Source organism: Oncorhynchus mykiss, chromosome 27 (genome assembly GCF_013265735.2).
Source record: "Oncorhynchus mykiss isolate Arlee chromosome 27, USDA_OmykA_1.1, whole genome shotgun sequence".
NCBI classification, from domain to species: Eukaryota; Metazoa; Chordata; class Actinopteri; order Salmoniformes; family Salmonidae; genus Oncorhynchus; species Oncorhynchus mykiss.
Window position 1 is genome coordinate 20,452,226 of NC_048591.1, and position 20,227 is coordinate 20,472,452.

Consider the following 20,227-nt stretch of genomic DNA (forward strand, 5'->3'; position numbering starts at 1 on the left):
TTGCAACCTTCCGGTTACTAATCCAACGCTCTAACCACTAGGCTACCCTGCCGCCCCTGTAGAAGATCCAGCGGCTCAACGCTCTGTAACAGAAGTAAGTTTAAGTAGGTCCTATTATTGAGTGTAGTCTTGCCCAGGAGTGTGAAGGTGAACGGAAAGGCACTGGAGCAACGAAAAGCCCTTGCTGTCTCTGCCTGGCCGGTTCCCCTCTCTCCACTGGGATTCTCTGCCTCAAACCCTGTTACTGGGGCTGAGTCACTGGCTTACTGGTGCTCTTCCATGCCGTCCCTAGGAGGGATGCGTCACTTGAGTGGGTTGAGTCACTGACGTGATCTTCCTGTCCGGGTTGGCACCCCCCCTTGGGTTGTGCCATGGCGGAAATCTTCGTGGGCTATACTCGGCCTTGTCTCAGGATGGTAAGTTGGTGGTTGAAGATATTCCTCTAGTGGTGTGGGGCTGTGCTTTGGCAAAGTGGGTGGGGTTATATCCTGCCTGTTTGGCCCTGTCCGGGGGTATCGTCGGATGAGGCCACAGTGTCTCCCGACCCCTCCTGTCTCAGCCTCCAGTATTTATGCTGCAGTAGTTTATGTGTCGGGGGCTAGGGTCAGTCTGTTATATCTGGAGTATTTATCCTGTCTTATTCGGTGTCCTGTGTGAGTTTAAGTATGCTCTCTCTAATTCTCTCTTTCTTTTTCTCTCTTTCTTTCTTTATCTCTCGTTCTTTCTCTCTCTCTGAGGACCTGAGCCCTAGGACCATGCCTCAGGACTACCTGGCCTGATGACTCCTTGCTGTCCCCAGTCCACCTGGCCCTGCTGCTGCTCCAGTTTCACCTGTTCTGCCTGCGGCTATGGAACCCTGACATGTTCACCGGATGCGCTACCTGTCCCAGACCTGCTGTTTTCAACTCTCTAGAGACAGCAGGAGAGGTAGAGATATTCTGAATGGTTGGATATGAAAAACCAACTGACATTTACTCCTGAGGTGCCCACCTGTTGCACCCTTCGACAACCACTGTGATTATTATTATTTGACCCTGCTGGTCATCTATGAACATTTGAACATCTTGGCCATGTTCTGTTATAATCGCCATCCAGCACAGCCAGAAGAGGACTGGCCAGCCCTCATAGCCTGGTTCTGCTCTTGTTTTCTTCCTAGGTTCTGGCCTTTCTAGGGAGTTTTTCCTAGCCACTGTGCTTCTACACCTGCATTGGTTGCTGTTTGGGGTTTTAGGCTGTGTTTCTGTACAGCATTTTGTGACATCAGCTGAGAAGGGCTTTATAAAGGAATTTGATTGATTTCTTGACTTATCATCAAAGCGAAGTAAAGTGTTTACTTTGCTTTGGAATAGGTCCCATTCTCTGGATACATGTGTTATCAATAAGTCCCAAGTCTATTCTCCCTAGAGTGGCGCAGCGTCCTAAGGCACTGCATCTCAGTGCTAGAAGCATCACTACAGACACACTGGTTTGAATCCAGGCTGTATCACAACCGGCCGTGATTGGGAGTCCCATAGGGTGGCGCAAAATTGGCCCAGGGTTGGCCGGTGTAGGCCGTCATTGTAAATAAGAATTTGTTCTTAACTGACTTGCCTAATTTAATAAAGGTTAAATAAAAAACAATAGGGAGGAGGCAAATAGGAGTGCTGAGAGAACAACAAAGGAAGAGTGATCTGCAGCACACCATTGTCTCTGGTGGACCTGTCATCCTTCAGGTGTGAATAATTTGGGACACAGTTGCTCTCGTTTAATTGATTGATTTATGTTTGTAGTTTGTAGTGCTTGAGACTAGGGAGCTCCCCCATGCTTCCAATGCAGGTGCAGAGGAGCTACCAAGAGCTGTCCATGATTCTGAACAAAAATTGCTGTCCCTGCAAAACTAGAATAGTCCCAGTAAACAAAATCATGTTGAAAAGATGTGTAAAATACATATTTTCCAGATGTTGAAGTTAGGTTCAATTTAGGTTCTGAATGGAAGGTGAAAAGTATGTTATGTATGTTTAAACTACACATTTTCCAGGAAGTTTAAAACGCATATTTTTCAAACATTAAAAAATAGGTATTTTCCAGAAGGTGAAATAAGGTAACTGTTCAGTTCTGAAAGAAAGTTGAAATTGCTTATTTTCCGGATGTTGAAATCAGGCTAATTTTGGTTCTGAATGAAAGTTGAAAATTAAATATTTAAATTTAAATCTTTCTTTGGGCCAAGTCAAAGCTGGTCCAGACATGACATAATCTAAACTAAACAAAGGCGCCTATGATTGGTTCAGACTTGATCCGGACCAGACCAAAAATCTATGTCTGTGGACTTTGAAATCAAGGCACAAAATCTGAACCAAAAAAAGACATCCAAAAGGCGTCAGTGTCAGTGCATACTTACTGAGGTGTAGCCTGCAATGTTGCCTTAAATAAAATTGTATGAATGCCCATCTATGTGGTAAGCCTACTATTTGTAAAACACCAAGAAACTACGTCCAAAAGTTGTCGTCTCTTGACTACTGGGGTGTAGCCTACCATGTCGCCGCAATAGAATTTGATGAATTCCCATCCATGTGGTAGGCCCACCATTTGTAAAACAGGCCATTGCATTGGCTTTATTAGTCCTGATTCCTTTGATTAAACGATTTGGATATTTAAGCTCTGAATATCAGCTCCCCAACTTTATCAGGAGTAATCGCAAGGCTATTTGCAATGTGTTTACACAGCGGTAAAAATGTGGAAGTATTTTATTATTCACTATGATCAGCTTGTCAAACATTGACGGATGCAAACTTGAAACCACTGATCATGACAATGGGGTGAAACTGTTCATTTATTTGCACAAAAACATCCTGTGGCGTACTGCATTAGCATCGAGGCTAGCTTTTTCAAACAGAAATTTGCATCATGTAGCACTAATTTCAAAAATGTTTGGGACACTGTAAAGTCCATGGAGAATAAGAGCACCTCCTTCCAGCTGCCCACTGCACTGAGGCTAGGAAACACTGTCACCACCGATAAATCTATGATACTTGATCATTTCAATAAGCATTTTCTACAGCTGGCCATGCTTTCCACCTGGCTACCCCTACCCCGGCCAGCAGCTCTGGACCCCCCGCAGAAACTTGCCCAAGTCCCACCCGCTTCTCCTTCACCCAAATCCAGACAGCTGATGTTCTGAAAGAGCTGCAAAATCTGGATCCCTACGAAGCAGCTGGGCTAGACAATCTGGACCCTCTCTTTCTAAAATTATCTGCAGAAATTGTTGCAACCCCTACTACTAGCCTATTCAACCTCTCTTTCGTATCGTCTGAGATCCCCAAAGATTAGAAATCTGCCGCCGTCATCCCCCTCTTCAAAGGGGGAGACACTCTAGAACCAAACTGTTATAGACCCATATCCATCCTGCCCTGCCTTTCTAAAATCTTTGAAAGTCAAGGTCCTAAACTATATCATAACCGCCATCAATAAAAGACAGTACTGTGCAGCCGTCTTCATCGACCTGGCCAAAGCTTTCGACTCTGTCAATCACCGCATTCTTATCGGCAGACTCAATAGCCTTGGTTTCTCAAATGACTGCCTCGCCTGGTTCACCAACTACTTCTCAGATAGAGTTCAGTGTGTCAAATCGGAGGGCCTGTTGTCCGGACCTCTGGGAGTGCCTCAGGGTTCAATTCTCGGGCGATTCTTTTCTCTGTATATATCAATGATGTCGCTCTTGCTGTGGGTGATTCCCAGATCCACCTCTACGCAGACGACACCATTCTGTATACATCTGGAGCTTCTTTGGACACTGTGTTAACAAACCTCCAAACAAGCTTCAATGCCATACAACACTCCTTCCGTGGCCTCCACCTGCTCTTAAACGCTAGTAAAACTAAATGCATGCTTTTCAACCGTTCACTGCCCACACCTGCCCGCTCGACTAGCATCACTGCTGGACGGTTCTGACTTAGAATATGTGGACATCTACAAATACCTAGGTGTCTGGCTAGACTGTAAACTCTCCTTCCAGACTCATATTAAACATTTCTAATCCAAAATTATATCTAGAATAGGCTTTCTATTTTGCAACAAAGCCTCCTTCACTCACGCTGCCAAACATACCCTAGTAAAACTGACTCTCCTACTGATCCTCAACTTCAGCGATGTCATTTACAAAATAGTCTCCATTACTCTACTCAGCAAACTGGATGCAGTCTATCACAGTACCATTCGTTTTGTCACCAAAGCCCCATATACCACCCTCCACTGCGACCTGTAGAGACTGCCAGAGGTCCGGACAACAGGCCCTCCGATTTGACACACTGAACCCTGTCTGAAAAGTAGTTGGTGGACCAGACGAGGCAGTCATTTGAGAAACCAAGGCTGTTGAGTCTGCCGATAAGAATGCGGTGATTGACAGAGTCGAAAGCCTTGGCCAGGTCGATGAAGATGGCTGCACAGTACAATCTTTTATCAATGGCGGTTATGATATCGTTTAGTACCTTTAGCGTGGCTGAGGTCCACCCGTGACCAGCTCGGAAACCGGATTGCACATCGGAGAAGGCACGGTGGAATTCAAAATGGTCAGTGATCTGTTTATTAACTTGGCTTTTGAAGACTTTAGAAAGACAGGGCAGGATGGATATAGGTCTATAACAGTTTGGGTCTAGAGTGTCACCCCCTTTGAAGAGGGGGATGACCGCGGCAGCTTTCCAATCTTTAGGAATCTCGGACGATACGAAAGAAAGGTTGAACAGACTGGTAGTAGGGGTTGCAACAACGGTGGATAATGTTAGAATGAGAGGGCTTGTGAATGTTGACCTGTTTAAAGGTCTTACTCACATCGGCTACGGAGAGCGTGATCACACAGTCGTCCGGAACAGCTGGTGCTCTCATGCATTTTTCAGTGTTACTTGCCTCAAAGAGAGCATAGAAGTAATTTAGCTCGTCTGGTAGGTTCGTGTCACTGGGCAGCTCGTGGCAGTGCTTCCCTTTGTAGTCTATAATAGTTTGCAAGCCCTGCCACATCCGACAAGCGTCGGAGCCAGTGTAGTACGATTCAATCTTAGTCCTGTATTGACGCTTTGCCTGTTTGATGGTTCGTCGGAGGGCATAGCAGGATTTTCTTATAAGCTTCCGGGTCAGAGTCCCGCTCCTTGAAAGTGGCAGCTCTACCCTTTAGCTCAGTGTGGATGTTGCCTGTATTCCATGGCTTCTGGTTGGGGTATTTAGGTTAGGCTATTTCCAACAGCACCTGGAAAGGCGTGCTGAGAATGGACAAGCAAAATATTTTGCGCCCCTGCCTTTGACAAAGTGGGCACTGCTTATCAGAGGGCATCAGCGCTCACATAAAAAGCCCATTTGCCACAGGTTGTGAGAAATTGGCCAGAATATTTGGCCAGAATTATGTGAGGTTTTATGTGTTGTTGTTGGAGATGCCTCTTGGTCAATTTAGCTCGGAAAAGGCAGCCCTCATCAATACTGAAACAATTGGCTCATTGTTGCAATCGAACCCTTGTATGTTAATGCAAATTCTACGTTTTCTCATGAATTTTTGCATATTATTAAATTTAATCGTTGAAAACTGTGCATTTAAGCAATACTTCTGCAGTGACTTTTCAGACGAAAAGTGTGTCCCGAACGAGGTGGTGGGGAAGATGGCGGAAACGGACGCTGAAGTGGATTGTGAATCTAATGGCGGTTGAATCAAGGAGAATTGGAGTATTGTCCAAAAGTATGGAAAACGGAGTAATGTATAGTGCTGAGAATGTCCTTTTCTATCTTGTTGGAGTACGGTTTCTTAATGAGGAGCAGTTGATTGAAATACCAATCTTGAATAATCCATTTGAGCTATCCAAACTGGTGGAGAGAGTGATGGGTAAAGGAAATCTGTGAGAATCACGAGAGGCGGGCTTATTTGTTTTTTTGTACATCTGCGGATCAGAAGGAACTTGTGTTGCGTCTCATCCGATTTGATAAGTCTGACATGCTGACCAAACCAGACGCGCTCGTGCACATGTTGAAGCAATCAGGACATGCAGGTTGAAATATCTTAACAAACTCTGAACCAATTACATTCATTTGAGGACAGGTTGAAAATCATTAAACATTTATGGCAATTTAGTTAACTAGCTTGCTGTTGCTAGCTAATTTGTCCTGGGATATAAACATTGGGTTGTTATTTTACCTGAAATGCACAAGGTCCTCTACTCCGACAATTAATTCACAGATAAAACAGTAAACGGAATTAATTTCCTGTCATCTCTCCTCCTTCCCACAGGCTTCTATTTCTTCTTTAGACTTTATATGGGGGTTGGCAACCAACTTTACGGTGCATTACTACAACCGACTGGAGTGTGGACGTCAGTTCATCTTTCAATCACCCACGTGGGCATATGCTCTTAAAAACCAATGAGGAGATTTGAGAGGCAGGACTTGCAACGTGTTGAGCGTCACAAATATAACCAACTTCTATTTTAACGCATGGCCACTCAGGTGCTCACTGTCGCAATGATTGAATAACATGTATGTGTACATTTATTTTGCAACGAACGTGACGCGAGTGGTGTGATCAGCATGTCGTGTGTGTCTCTTCGAAACAGTGCACCCTTCAAGGGGGTAATATCTGGCGTTTCGTGGGAAGTCGATGTTGAAGAGATGAAAAATATTCCCGGAGTGATTGATGCACATCGGATAAATCCTGTGGTGAATGGTGAAAAAGTGAATAGTTTATCTGTTATTTAGTTTTTTGACAAGAAGTCTCTCCCTACTCAAGTGTAGCTGGGGTATATAAACTACAGAGTCTTATTCCAAGACCAATGCAGTGTGATCACTGTAAAGTTTTTGGTCATGTTTCAAGTGTTTGCAGAAGGGAGAAACCGAGATGTCCAAGTTGTGGAAAATATAATATAATGTGTTATAAAGTGATGAAAATGTGACATGTTGCAATTGTGGTGAGAACCGTGAAGCCATGTCTTTTGAATGCCCCACAAGGGTGAAAGAAAATGTGGTGGCCAAAGTCAGGGCTGTCCAGAGCATTTCATATGCAGCAGCTGTTAAAAGGTTTGAGTTTGAATGGTGCTCCTGAAGAGTCCATGGTGGTGGATAAGCCTTCACTGCAGGCTGCAGGGGTTGCCTTTCACCAGCAGGACCCTGAAATTTTAAAGGTTAAGAGGGTGGACTTTGTGGCTTTGTTGATTAATGGCACTGCCAAAGTGGAGAAAAGGTCCAGGAAAATATAGAGTTATTTGGAAAATTCTCACAAGCTGTACCACCCTCTCAGGCCCTAAAGTCTGATAAGGCACATACGGAGATTTGAAAGAAGGAAGAAGTGTAAGTTTTGTTTTTGTCAATTTACTATTTTTATTTGGGTTAATTTTTACCTTTTTTTTCAACCCGTCCAGCTGGTTGCGGCAATACACCTTTTGGGGTTGGAGTCCGCCATAAAACCCACAGAAGAAGAAGAATACTTTTTTCAGATTTGGGGAAGCGGCTTAAAATATAACGTCAGGGTAATTTGCCAACGACAGGGACCAATGAAAACTCAGAATGCATTGCGTCCGGAAGTTGCTGTGTTTCGTCGTTTTGCTGACGGAAACGTGTGTAACTTAGAATCTTTACGACCTAAAAGTTAGAATATTGTGTCGGAGAGTCAACTCTATATAAGTGAGCAGTTATGTGTTTACTCTTTGTATGCGTGTAATATACGCTATTTGAACCAGCTTTTGTCATCATTCTCCTTCGTGTAGTTGAACAACAATAGAGTCCATCATGTCGAAAAGGACGAAGTGGGATACCAAGGGAGATTTAGACGAATCAAAGAACCTGCCGATCTATCAACACAAGGCCACACTTCAGCAGGCTGTCAAAGACAATTCATTCTTGGTTGTCACTGGCGAGACTGGCAGTGGGAAAACGACTCAACTTCCCCAGTACTTGCATCAAGCAGGTACGTTTGTACCATGGGACCTGTGTCTACAGAATATAAAATTGACTCGAAAGCTCTATACCCTTTATTATAGCCTTCGTGTATGAGCTGTCCTTATAGAGAGGTCTGAAAGGTTTGGGTAGGTGTTAAGTTGTATTTCTTGTGTAGGATTTTGGGGCAATGGCAAGATTGGCATCACCCAGCCTCGGAGAGTAGCAGCCATCACTGTAGCCCAGAGGGTATCACAGGAGATGCACTGCAGTCTGGGTAGGGAGGTCGGATACCAAGTGCGCTTCGATGACTGCACGACACAGGTGAGAGAGCTCCATGACACCTACCTAGTTGTCTGCTTAAATTGATACTTCACATAAATTATTAGATACGCTTATATTTTAGGCACCTTGAAAGTGTTCTATGGGGTCTACATATTGTCACTTGAATGTAAAGATAATTAGATTGTAGTGTATATAAGCAAATGTGTGTCCCTGAAAGGAGGTTTGTGTTTTGTCAGGACACGGTGGTGAAGTACATGACGGATGGCTGTCTGCTGAGAGAGATCCTGGCAGACCCTGTTCTGTCTCAGTACAGTGTGGTCATTTTGGATGAAGCCCATGAGAGGAGCCTTAACACTGTCAGTAATAGAGCCAACTACTTGAAAACAGTCATCTGATTATATCCCCAGCTCCATCCCTCAGTCGTATACCAAAACAAGTGGTGGGGCTGCTGTTTTTCTGAAAAACAAATCCCAAATGATTAAACAGTTGTGTACTATGTGCTTTACTGCAGGACATTTTGCTGGGTCTGTTGAAGCAGACCCTCTCCAGTCCAGATAAGGCCTCTAAGGGTCGCTCTGTCCCACTGAAGGTGGTGGTAATGTCAGCCACACTGGAGACAGACAAGCTCTCTGTGTTCCTGGGAGGCTGTCCTGTCTTCACCATCCCTGGAAGAACCTTTCCCGTCACCTCCAAGTTTAGCTGTGCCATAGGACCAAAAGATACAGAGAGCTCTGTTTATGTTAAAGAGGTAGGGAGTGAGCTTGCTTATACTGACGTAGGGCTACTGTTAGTATAGTGTATAGTATAATGAAATTCAGTGATTGTATCACCTCAGGATTTAGCTAATTTAAACTCTGCCATCAACACCATTTAATACTGCATACTCCTTGCTTTACATTTACATTTTAGTCATTTAGCAGACGCTCTTATCCAGAGCAGCATATAGTTAGTGCATTCATCTTAAGATAGCTAGGTTGGACAACCACATATCTTAGTCATTGTAAGTACATTTTTCTTCAATTAAGTAGCTATCAGAGAAGTCATTGCTTGTAGAAAAAATAAAAAAGTAAAGCTGTGAGTGTTCACAAAAGGCAAAGTTGTTTATTTGATTATATTTTTTTTGCTCAATGTAGATGGTCTCTACTAAAATGTCTGTAAACAAATATGGGGGAAAACTTTGAGTATGAACAAACCTCTTGTCTGTGACAGGTTGTCAAGGTGGCATTGGATGTGCACACCAGTGAGATGGCTGGGGATATCCTTGTGTTTTTAACAGGTAACCTAATGATAATCTACACATTATCTCCAGAATATGAATGTACTGATTACGGTTAAAAAAATGCAATACAACTGTTTATAACAGGACAGTCTGAGATTGAGAAGGCCTGTGACATGCTGTATGAGAAGGCTGAATCCATAGACTACCGTTACGATGTGCAGGACCATAAAGTGGAGGGGCTGCTGATCCTGCCCCTGTACGGATCTATGCCCACTGGTAGGGTTTGGTGCACTGTCCGAGTACCCCTCACTGTGACATTCACACATAGAAAGACAAATTGAGTTTCCTTTCACACCCAAGTGGACACAGTTTAGCATGCCATTGGCTTGCTTAATCAAAAGTATAAAGTCATGACTCATTTAAACTCCTTTTTAAAAAATATGAATGATTTGTGTCCTTCTCACAGATCAGCAGAAGCAGATCTTCCAGCCTCCCCCTCCAGGTATAAGGAAATGTGTGGTGGCCACCAACATTGCAGCAACGTCCCTCACCATCAATGGAGTAAAGTGAGTCACCATAAGGCTTATCAGAGCAGCATAGAGCAATATTTATCCACAGAATGGCAAGGCCTCAAATTTCATGACTCATTTGTTCACTGCAGGTATATTGTTGACAGTGGGTTTGTGAAGCAACTCAACCACAACTCACGGGTTGGTATGGACATCCTCGAAGTGGTTCCGATTTCAAAGTAAGTCCCAGGAAGTCCCTGTTTCAGTCTGCTTCCTTTTGTTTCATGCCTAATGAACAGGACTGTAATGTTGTGTGGTGTTGTAGGAGCGAGGCCCTGCAGAGAGCGGGCCGGGCAGGGAGAACCTCCGCCGGGAAGTGCTTCCGGATCTACAGTCCGGCGTTCTGGGAGAAGTGCATGCCGGAGTACACAGTTCCAGAGATCCAGAGGACCAGTCTCACCGCTGTCATCCTCACACTCAAGTGCCTGGGAGTTCATGATGTCATCAAGTAGGTACAGCTCCACTTTCTCAAGTGCTCAGAGAAACCAGTGTTCGTTTTTGAGACTGTTGATAATACAATACAATCCAACAAGTCATTTGAGGCCATTGTTGCTTGGTGTCTCTCTAAGGTTCCCTTACCTGGACCGTCCAGAGGAGAGGTTCATCCTAGAAGCATTGAAACAGCTTTACCAATGTGACGCCATCGACAGGTGAGAGATATAGACATACTGTATATCCGTGTACATCTGTCATTGTTTATACTAATCTTCACCAGATACATCTACAGCCACATAGGGATACAACTCTGCTGTTTTCACCATCAATAACAGGGGAACCTACCACATACAGTACTGGCAGTTCTTCATGACTATCATAACTCAATCTTTAATAGCACTTGTTATCTTCTATCAATATCCCACTCCCCTGTCTGTAGGAGAGGTAAAGTGACCCGGCTTGGTGAGCTGATGGTAGAGTTCCCCCTGCCCCCAGGGCTGACCCGGGCCTTGCTCCAGGCTGCCTCCCTGGGCTGTGAGGACCTCCTGCTACCTGTAGCTGCCATGCTGTCTGTGGAGAACATTTTCATCAGGCCAGGTGGACAATAGCGGCCTGAGGCGTTGGTTTAATCAATGAAGATGTGGTTATGTCAGAAATACATATGTATGCATCATGGTTCTAATCTAAATGTTTGACATTGCTCTCTCTGCAGGCCATCCAGAGAAGCAGAAGGAGGCAGATAAGAAGCACAGGCAGTTGGGTGTGCAGGCGGGCAGCTGTAATGACTTCACCATGCTGCTCAGTGTGTTTGAGAAGTGCAAGGCCAGGTTTACAATATTAACTCCTCTTAATGTATTTAATAGGCTCAATTATATGTTCACTGCATTCATGTTCATGGGTCTCCATCTAACGTGAGCTTGTTTTGCTGCCTACTGTAGTGATGCCCCTTCAGCATGGTGTAAAGACAACTATATACACTGGAGGGCGCTAAAGTCAGCCTTCAGCGTGGAGACCCAGCTCAGAGAGATCCTCCTAAGACTACAAAAGGTCAGTTTGTTGTTTGTTTACATATCTTATTAGTTTTGGTGTGGCTAAAACTATGATGTGAAGCTCTGACCATTATATGTACAGATTTATAATCAGGGTATGTGTGTCGTTTCCAGAAGAGAGATTTCCCTATGGAGAAGTTTAATGGAAATAAGAGTGAGCTGTTCAGGAGATGTCTATGCACTGGTTACTTCACCAATGTGGCAAGAAGGTACGGCTTGTTTAAAAAAAAAAAAATCCCAGTTATGTTAAAAAGTCAAGAAAGATAACCACAACATTTTTGAGTTCTCTCAGGTCAGTTGGGAAGGTGTTTTGCACAATGGATGGGCATGGATCCATGGTTCACATTCATCCATCATCAACGGTAAAGACTTCCAGGACTATATTCTGATCAATTCAGAACACTCCATAAAATCCCCAAAATGCATTTTACACATCAGTCCCCATCGCTCTGTGTGATAACCTGATTCCCCCTCCCCATAGCTCTTTGACCAGGAGGCCCAGCTGGACTGGGTGATCTTCCATGATTTGCTGGTCACTTCGCGGATTTACATCCGGACGGTGTGCCCCATCCGCTATGACTGGGTAAAGGACCTGCTTCCTAAGCTCCATGAGGTGGATGTGTACGAGCTGAGCAGCGTGGCCAGAGAGGAGGTGACGGACGAGGAGGTGGCCAAGTGGGTGACCAAGGAAGCAGCTAAAAGACAAACTGGTGGGTGATGGACTCTGGTGATGAGTATGAATTCACTGGTATAGAAAAAAATTATGACATTTGTTTCTGTAGCTGCTCCTTTATCATTCAAAATCCTCTAATTGGAGCAAAGATTTTTTAAATGGAAAATGTAATGAGCATTCCTATTGGACAAGCTAAGTTACTGTAGTGCCTCTTCTGTTCCTTCCAGGCCCCCCAGGTGATCCGTATGCTTGTTGTGTCTGCTTGACAATCTAATAGAGGTTATTCTGTGTGTTTGATTTATTTACAGGGGGGTCTGCTGAAGACGTGTTCAAGAAATTGGAGAAACGGAACGATGAAAGCTCTGTGAGTGATGCCCGTGCTCGCTACCTACAGAGAAAACAGGAGCGGCAACAAGGCAAAGCATTGTGAGAGAGGAGGAGGACATTGGACACTTATCCTCAGGGGAAGAATGACTCAGTTATTGGACTGACCAGGATAGAATAATCTCCACTCAGGGGTTAAAAGCCTGTCTGTTATAATAAACTGCACAGGTGTTGTTCTGAACAATGTTTTACAACACAGAAATCTGAGAGTTCAGGGTCAAACATGGTCCTTGGTAGCTCAGCTGGTAGAGCATGGTGCTTGTAACACCAGGGTAGTGGGTTTGATTCCTGGGACCACCCATATGCAAAATGTATGCATGCATGACTGTAAGTCACTTTGGATAGAAGTGTCTGCTAAATGGCCTTTATTATTATTATATTTAAACATACATCAATAATGGACTAGGTGCAGATAATGAATTATTGTAGTCATATCAAATGTCTACTAATGCAGATGTTTTATGCTATGTTTTCTTTTAGTGGTATATTTACCTTTTAGTTTCATACTTATCAACGTTTTTGTCTTGAGTAAATATTGCCACTGGAGGGCCTCTGCAACCGTTCTCTACAGGTTTTAGGACCGTTACAGAATCACATACAGTTTTCAATATGTCACCCAACAGTGTTGTCAAATCAGCACATTAGAGAACAGGATAACCACGGGCCATTTATTTTGTACAACTCTGCCTCTTATGTAATAAAGGTTCATTTCGTATTTCCATTGCTTCATTATTATTATCGTATTTTTGTGTGCTCCATTTATAGTCAAAAAACCCAGATAAGACTCATATACCATCAACCATTGCGGAGAGACTTGCGTCATTCACATGCGCCTGTTTTGGAACGGCCACGCGCGAGCCTAACGTGGCTTAACTAAATTGGCGATATCCACCGATTACCTTCTAAACATACACATTGGATCGATTCAATTAAGTCCAGTAATATCTCGTTTTGATAAGTAATCTGACAGGTGAGTGAAGTTGTCTTCTCTGCATCGCAATGAACGTTGCTAGCAGTTTTGACGTATGGCTGCCAAATAAGGTAGTCTGATATAACGCTAGCGAAGGCTAGCTAGTTAGCTTGTTCGATATAAGCAGGTTAGCGTTGTCAGCTTTTCTGGAATCTACTGCCAGTACTGAAAAACAAATCACACAAGTCTAGAGACCATTTATTCTAATACACGTGCGTTCTTGTTTACTTGCTCACTGTGCATTACCGTTTTAGTTACAGTGCTGGTGAAGCATGTTGTTTGCAGAGGAGGATGAGTGGAACGATGACCCAGAAGCCAAAGTTCTGACCAAGACGGTCATCAGCAGTTTCAAACTGTCTGAAAGGACCAATATCACGGTTAGATGCCATCTCAATCTTCTTTATAATTAAATGTACCTATGTAAGCCAAGCCAGGCATAACTCACTCTGCCAGTGACCACATATTCAAATAGAGGGTTACATTTAGGTTTACACTGGTATTCGGTTTGACACTGTCATTATGCTTTTCCGAACAGCCAAAAAGTATTGGGAAGAAAAAGAGTTTGTTACGGACCCTCCAAACACTGGGGTCAGTACCAAACTGGAACAAGAGCAATAGTGCCCCTCATGAAGCAGGCAGTGACAGCGATATAGAGGACATACTGACACCACACACCAAGAGGAAGAAGAAAAGAAGCAAAAGAGGACGCAAGAAAGTAGCCACTTCAGGAGAAGAGGCAGAGGTCATTGGAGATCTGGGTACCAAGGCGAAGGCTGCAGTGCCTGTTGTTAAGCAGCTAATAAAAGCAAAGAAACCACTAAAAGCAGGTGAGTTGTTTCACAAACAACTGTCAATTGAGTAAACAGGATTGTCTTAAGTTGAAAAGATGTTTGAGGTTGTCTTTCTCTATTTCCTAGAGTTCAAAAAGGTAAAGAATACAGAGTCCATTCAGGGCGGTAGTAAACAAGATTCAAAATCTATCAAGGATGAAGAAAAAGCTGCAGCAGATGCTGAGATTGAAAGATTAAACCGAAAGCAATGGAAAAACAAGATGAAGAACAAGAAGAAATGTAAAAACAAGTTCAAAATTCAAAATGGAGAGAATACCACTCCCCCAGAGACCTCTGTGCAAAAGGACACAGAAGATGGACCAAAAGCAGCATCTGATGTGAACAGGGAAACAGCGGTTGTCCAGACACCGCAACGCCAGACAAAGAAAAACAAACCGCAGAAAGAGGGTGAGCGTAAAACACAGAAAAGTAAAAAGGTTCCTGAGGGAAAAGAGATTGCTTCCACTCCAGGCACAGTAACAGTCCAAAACAATAAGAACTTTTCACAGAAAAAGAGCAAGGGGGGCAGTCAAGTAAAAGCAGTGCCACTCGGTAACTCTAAACCCCCAGGTGAAGAGGAGAAACTTCAGATGGTTAGGGAGGAGCAGAACCCAGAGCTGCATGGCAGTAAGAGAAGGAAACAGGAGGAGAGCAAAGAGCAGGACCGCAGGAGAGAGAAGCTCAGGAGAATGCTCCATGGCCAGAGCCCGGAAAAGAAAAAGCTACCTGCAGAGCAGGAGGAGACACTCACCATAGAGATGAAAGAGGCTTCTGCAGACCGCTCGGCTGCTCTGAGGTCCCGCATGGAGCAGCGTTTGGAGTCAGCGCGGTTCCGTTATATTAACGAGGTTCTGTACACCACGTCTAGTGGGGAGGCTAAACGCATGTTCAGACAGGATCCCGAGGCCTTCGGCATCTACCACAGGGGCTTCACGGCACAGGTCCAGCGCTGGCCAGCTAATCCTGTTGACGCCATAATCTCCTACATACGCCAAAAGTGAGTTGTGTTATGCCTCTCTGACCCGAACATACTTTCAGTATTTGCAATAAGTCTGTTTGCATACTTTTTGTATTTTTCTTGTCTTGGTTCTGGGGTGGGGGATCCACATTGAAATAGTGTGTGGCTTTCTTTGTAAGACCATTTGTGTTGATTCTAGGCCTGCCTCTCTGGTGGTGGCAGATTTTGGCTGCGGCGACTGCAAAATTGCGCTGAGCGTGAAGAACGAAGTGCACAGTTTTGACTTGGCACTTATCAGTGACCGTGTAACTGTCTGTGACATGGCTAATGTGAGTCCAACTTTACCTTGATGCTGAATGTGTTCTTTCATCCATGCCTGTTTTCCTATGCAGTCTGTGTTCTTTCTGTAATAATGTCTATTGTTTTCCCACCTGTCTGCAGGTACCTCTCAAGGATGGCACTGTGGACATAGCTGTATTCTGTCTCTCTCTTATGGGGACCAATCTTGGGGATTTCCTAGTTGAGGCTAACCGTGTGCTGGTGATGGGGTAAGCGATATTATGCAGAAAAACAGAGCTATGTCGGGGTAGAAGGTGTTCCCACTTATTTTCTGTATTTATACAATACCAGTCAACACTTGACACACCTACTCATTCAATGTTTTTTCTTTATTTTTACTATTTTCTACATTGTAGAATAATAGAAGACAAACTGGGAAATAACACATATGGAATCATGTAGTAAGAAAAAAAAAGTTAATTCAAAATGTATTTTAGATTCTTCAAAGTAGCCACCCTTTGCCTTGACAACATCTTTGCACACTGTTGGCATTCTCTCAACCAGCTTCATGAGGAATGCCTTTCCAAAAGTCTTGAAGGAGTTTCCACACATGCTGAACACTTTGATGGCTGCTTTTCCTTCACTCTGCAGTCCAACTCATCCCAAACCATCTCAATTGGGTTGAGGTCTGGTGATTGTGGAGGCCAGGTCATCTGATGCAGCACTCCATGGCTCTCCTTTTTGGTCAAATAGCCCTTAGACAGCCTGGAGGTGTGTTTCGGGTCATTGTCCTGTTGAAAAACAAATGATAGTCCCACTAAGTGCAAACCAGATGGGATGGTGTATCGCTGCAGAATGCTGTGGTATCCATGCTGGTTAAGTGTGCCTTGAATTCTAAACAAATCACTGACCGTGTCACCAGCAAAGCACCATCACACCACCTCCATGTTTCTCGGTGGGAACATACAGAGATAATCCGTTCACCTAGTCTCTGTCTCCCAAAGAAAGACGGCAGTTGGAACCCAAAATCTCAAATTTGACTCATCAGACCAAAGGATAGATTTCCACCGGTCTGTCTTCAATTGCTTGTGTTTCTTGGCCCAAGCAAGTCTCTTCTTCTTATTGGTGTCCTTTAGTAGTGGTTTCTTTGCAGGAATTCAACCATGAAGGCCTGATTCACGTAGTCTCTTCTGAACAGTTGATGTTGAGATGTCTGTTACTTGAACTCTGAAGCATTTATTTGGGCTGCAATCTGAGGTGCAGCTAACTCTAATGAACGTAACTCTGCGGAGGTAGGTAACTCTGGGTCTTCCTTTCCTGAGAGCCAGTTCAATCATAGCGCTTGTTTTTTTGGCTGGTTCAAAGTTATTGACGTTTTTCGGATTGACTGACCATGTCTTGAAGTAATGCTTTTCTTGCCATAATATGGACATCTTCTGTATCTTCTTGTCACAACACAACTGATTGGCTCAAATGCATTAAGATGGAAAGAAATTCCACAAAATATATTTTAAGAAGGCATACCTTTTAAATGAAATGCATTCCAGGTGACTACCTCATGAAGCTGGTTGAGAGAATGCCAATAGTGTGCAAAGCTGTCATCAAGGTGGCTACTTTGAAGAATCTCAAATATAAAATATATTTAGATGTGTTTAACACTTGGTTACTACATGATTCCATGTGTTATTTCATAGTTTGAAATAATTCTAAATTATTCTACAATGTAGAAAATAGTAAAAATAAAGAGAAACCCTGGAATGAGTAGGTGTCCAAACCTTTGACTGGTTCTATATGTTTTCGTCATCAACACTTTGGGTCTTTTTTTGCAGGGGTATCCTGAAAATAGCAGAGGTGGCAAGCAGATTTGAGAATGTGCGGAACTTCATGGGTGCTTTGTCCAGCCTGGGATTCAAGTTGGTCACAAAGGTAAGGCAGTAATCATAGTAAACAGCGATGGTGCATGTTTTATGTGATATATTGTTACAATAACCTACCCTATTCATTTTGCTCCCTCCTTAGGACACAGAGAGTAGCCACTTTTACTCCTTTGAGTTTGAGAAGATCGCAGAAGCTCCAGAGAGGATAAAGAAGGCAGGAGGACTGGAGCTGAGGCCTTGTGTGTACAAGAAACGATGAGGGCAACATGGGAGAAACAGTTCCAAATGTACATGCCAAATGGCACTCTATTCCCTTTATACTGCACTGCTTTTGACCAGTGCCCATAGTTCTCTGGTCAAAAGTAGTGCACTATATAGGGAATAGGGTGCCGTTTGGGACATACCTCCGGGAGAGAAGTCAGTGACGAGGCAAGCAGGATGGACAGTAACATAAAAGGGCTCTTCTGCTGGTTGTTACTGTAAATATGAGAATAACTTTCATAGATGAGCTGGTAGTTTTGACCCCCAAACAATGTTTCAAGGGTTGTTGATATTCTCAAACCTTTTATGGGCTTTCAAATGTCTATTTCAAAGACAAAACATGTTCAAAAGTTGTTGACATTACATTTATTTTGATTTAATAAAAAATATACCATTGCATTAAGTCTTATGCACAATTTCAGATTTAAAAAGCAAGAGGAATTATTTTTAAGTCTGTAAAAACCTTGTCTGTGTCTAGAAATAAGTGCGTCAGTATAATCGCAGCATTGAATTCTGCAGTCTAGTCTCACAGGGTACTCACAAGCCTCACTCTTCTTAGTGTACATAGCACAGGATCTAGCTTTGCCAATAGAGGGACACGAGTGATAATGTTATTCTCAGCCAGTTCCCAGTATCTACTGTCCCCATGCTCTCCGTCCAGATAGAGGGGACAGTGGTAGAGGGGCAGGGAGGAGGCGTTGCAGGGGGGGCTGTCTGGGGCTCGGACAGTGTCTGTGTTCCTCACCCGTGCTCTGACCCAGAGGAGGGGGAGCAGGCAGGGCTGGGGGGAGAGCGTGTCCTGCAGGGCTCCTAGCCGCGTATCCCACAGTGCCCCTCTCAGTTCTAGTCCACACAGATATACACCGCTCAGGGGAAGAGAGGCTGGGGATGTTGCAGCACTGAGCACCTAGCAAGACAAAGTAAAAGCAATAAATGGAATATCATTTTTAGTAGGTCTAATCCAATAAAAATGAGTGGTACTTGTAGCTTTGTGAGGCAGTTTAGAGATTATTGTACTTGGAAATGAAGAGAGATGTTGCTGATGTCCCTCTGCTTAGCATGGGCAGCCTCCCTGATTAACGCGCCCAGAAAGCCCCTGGCGTTGGAGAAGGCAGACAGGCGGTACGCATTGGAAGGACCATTGGTGGCCTTATCACATAGGTATGCCTTGAGCAGCTCCGCTCTCCTTTCTAAGCGGAACAGGCTTGAGACGGTCAGGAGAGAGGAGACAGTAGGCTTGCTGTTTCGCATGGGCTGGTTAAACTCAGAATGCAGGGAGGAAACCACATCAACCAGTCCGTCCCACTCTGCTTGGAGGAAGTAGCGTAGGGGTCCCAGGGATGGAGCTCCAACACTCACAACCCTGATGTCATCCTTGCGTCCCAGACTTTCCTTTAGGGCCAGTAGTCGGTCCCTGGCCTGGGTGAAGTCTGGCAGCAGAGCAGGGTGGGTCAGCTTGTTGGTGCTCCTGACCCTGCCAAAGGGCTTCTGGGAGTCTTGAAGCAGGGTGTTCAGGGTGTGGCTGTGAACCTTCACCAGCTCTTCTGCCAAACCAGCACTAAAGCCCAACACCAAGGGGTCGCTGGTGTTGGCCAAAGCCTGAACACGTTGCTCCAGACTTTGCAGCAGGCCTGATAAGTCTGCAGAGATGGCAAAATAAATGTTCCTAATTTACTCAGAAGAACAGATTCCTATGACTGACTGCTGAAGATTGAACATGTAAGTAGGGTAATGTACTTCAAATTCATAGGATATGAGTTAGTCTTTAATATAGTACATATATTTTGTTAGTGATGTAAGTAGGGTCTGTTGTGGCATTGAAGCTGGTTAATAGTGAAGTGTTTCAGTACCACAGCGGCTAGGTATGTGGATGATATCGGAGAGAGTGTGAGGCCCACTGCCCCAGAGAGGAGGTGTTGCTCTGAGACAGGCCCTAGACACACTCTCCACTGCCGCCAGGTCTGCCAGGTCTGCCACATGGCCTCCATACACCAGGTTGGCTATCAACAAACCAGAGCACAAAGGTCAAAATCAAATCTTTGTCCCAAATGGCTCCCTATTTAGTGCACTACTTTTGATGAGGGCTCTGGTCAAAAGTAGTACACTATGTAGGGAATACGGTGCTATTTGGGATGCATTCCCAAGAAATTATGTACTCGTATTTTCACAGAATATGAACAGTATGTTTACCATTGACAAATCCATTTAAATTTATGGAATGGTTCTTCATTTAATTAGTTACCAGGGAGTCCTCAACTGTTACATAAGGTCTAAGTAGAGAAAGCAACGTTACCTGCTATGTACTCCAGCGCCCCAGTTGGGTTGCCACACACTTTGGCGATACGGACTTGAGCATCCACCAGCGCCAGCAGGTCCTCCTGAGTCCTTGAGAAAAAAAATTAAAACGTCCTTAACATGCATATAACCAATGTTGTGGTAATAATATGTCCTATTCATCATCTATCATGAGAGTAAGTAAGCTTTGTCAGAGCCAGAATGGCCCATAGGGCATGAGCTGTTTCTCCAGTTTCTGTAGCGTGAGGCAGCTTGATGTACAGTA

The 20,227-nt window shown here is 44.1% G+C and overlaps 3 protein-coding genes across 6 annotated transcripts in view; 2 read left to right on the plus strand and 1 right to left on the minus strand.

The window, feature by feature from the left end:
- Positions 1-911: 911 nt before the first annotated feature.
- Positions 912-13,207, plus strand: dhx40 (DEAH (Asp-Glu-Ala-His) box polypeptide 40). 4 transcript variants are annotated; one of them, XM_021587948.2, is made up of 18 exons: positions 912-927; positions 7,710-7,909; positions 8,057-8,202; positions 8,400-8,519; positions 8,675-8,911; positions 9,373-9,439; positions 9,527-9,658; positions 9,849-9,948; positions 10,044-10,130; positions 10,217-10,399; positions 10,521-10,601; positions 10,826-10,983; positions 11,099-11,213; positions 11,325-11,433; positions 11,550-11,644; positions 11,728-11,797; positions 11,917-12,145; positions 12,417-13,207. In XM_021587948.2, the coding sequence occupies exons 2-18, from the start codon at positions 7,732-7,734 to the stop codon at positions 12,536-12,538; spliced, it is 2,229 nt and encodes a 742-aa protein (XP_021443623.1). In that variant the 5' UTR covers positions 912-927; positions 7,710-7,731; the 3' UTR covers positions 12,539-13,207. The 4 variants fall into 4 exon arrangements, with proteins under 4 accessions (XP_021443623.1, XP_036821620.1, XP_036821619.1 ...); XM_036965725.1 differs by lacking the exon at positions 912-927 and adding an exon at positions 7,147-7,293; XM_021587947.2 differs by lacking the exon at positions 912-927 and adding an exon at positions 7,482-7,559.
- Positions 13,208-13,296: 89 nt separating this feature from the next.
- Positions 13,297-18,066, plus strand: rrp8 (ribosomal RNA processing 8). Its single transcript, XM_021587949.2, has 8 exons — positions 13,297-13,462; positions 13,717-13,839; positions 13,998-14,289; positions 14,380-15,289; positions 15,450-15,579; positions 15,692-15,798; positions 17,359-17,455; positions 17,549-18,066. The coding sequence occupies exons 2-8, from the start codon at positions 13,735-13,737 to the stop codon at positions 17,663-17,665; spliced, it is 1,758 nt and encodes a 585-aa protein (XP_021443624.2). The 5' UTR covers positions 13,297-13,462; positions 13,717-13,734; the 3' UTR covers positions 17,666-18,066.
- A 60-nt stretch (positions 18,067-18,126) lies between these two features.
- LOC110507121 (dynein heavy chain domain-containing protein 1) overlaps positions 18,127-20,227 on the minus strand; it is a 48,550-nt gene continuing 46,449 nt past the window's right edge. The window contains exons 40-43 of the mRNA XM_036964640.1: positions 19,961-20,052; positions 19,518-19,667; positions 18,685-19,307; positions 18,127-18,574 (exon numbers count right to left, since the gene is read on the minus strand). Coding sequence (XP_036820535.1) covers positions 18,194-18,574; positions 18,685-19,307; positions 19,518-19,667; positions 19,961-20,052 — 1,246 coding nt within the window. The 3' untranslated portion in view covers positions 18,127-18,193. The remainder of the gene's footprint in view (positions 18,575-18,684; positions 19,308-19,517; positions 19,668-19,960; positions 20,053-20,227) is intronic.

Excerpts from the sequence above, each read along its gene's own strand:
- dhx40 (XM_021587948.2), top strand. The coding sequence starts at position 7,732 with ATGTCGAAAAGGACGAAGTGGGATACCAAGGGAGATTTAGACGAATCA. Across the intron at positions 10,131-10,216 it reads GAAGTGGTTCCGATTTCAAA|GAGCGAGGCCCTGCAGAGAG; the intron begins GTAAGTCCCAGG and ends GTGGTGTTGTAG. Across the intron at positions 11,798-11,916 it reads ACATTCATCCATCATCAACG|CTCTTTGACCAGGAGGCCCA; the intron begins GTAAAGACTTCC and ends CCCTCCCCATAG.
- rrp8 (XM_021587949.2), top strand. The coding sequence starts at position 13,735 with ATGTTGTTTGCAGAGGAGGATGAGTGGAACGATGACCCAGAAGCCAAA. Across the intron at positions 14,290-14,379 it reads AAAGAAACCACTAAAAGCAG|AGTTCAAAAAGGTAAAGAAT; the intron begins GTGAGTTGTTTC and ends TCTATTTCCTAG. Across the intron at positions 15,290-15,449 it reads ATCTCCTACATACGCCAAAA|GCCTGCCTCTCTGGTGGTGG; the intron begins GTGAGTTGTGTT and ends TGTTGATTCTAG.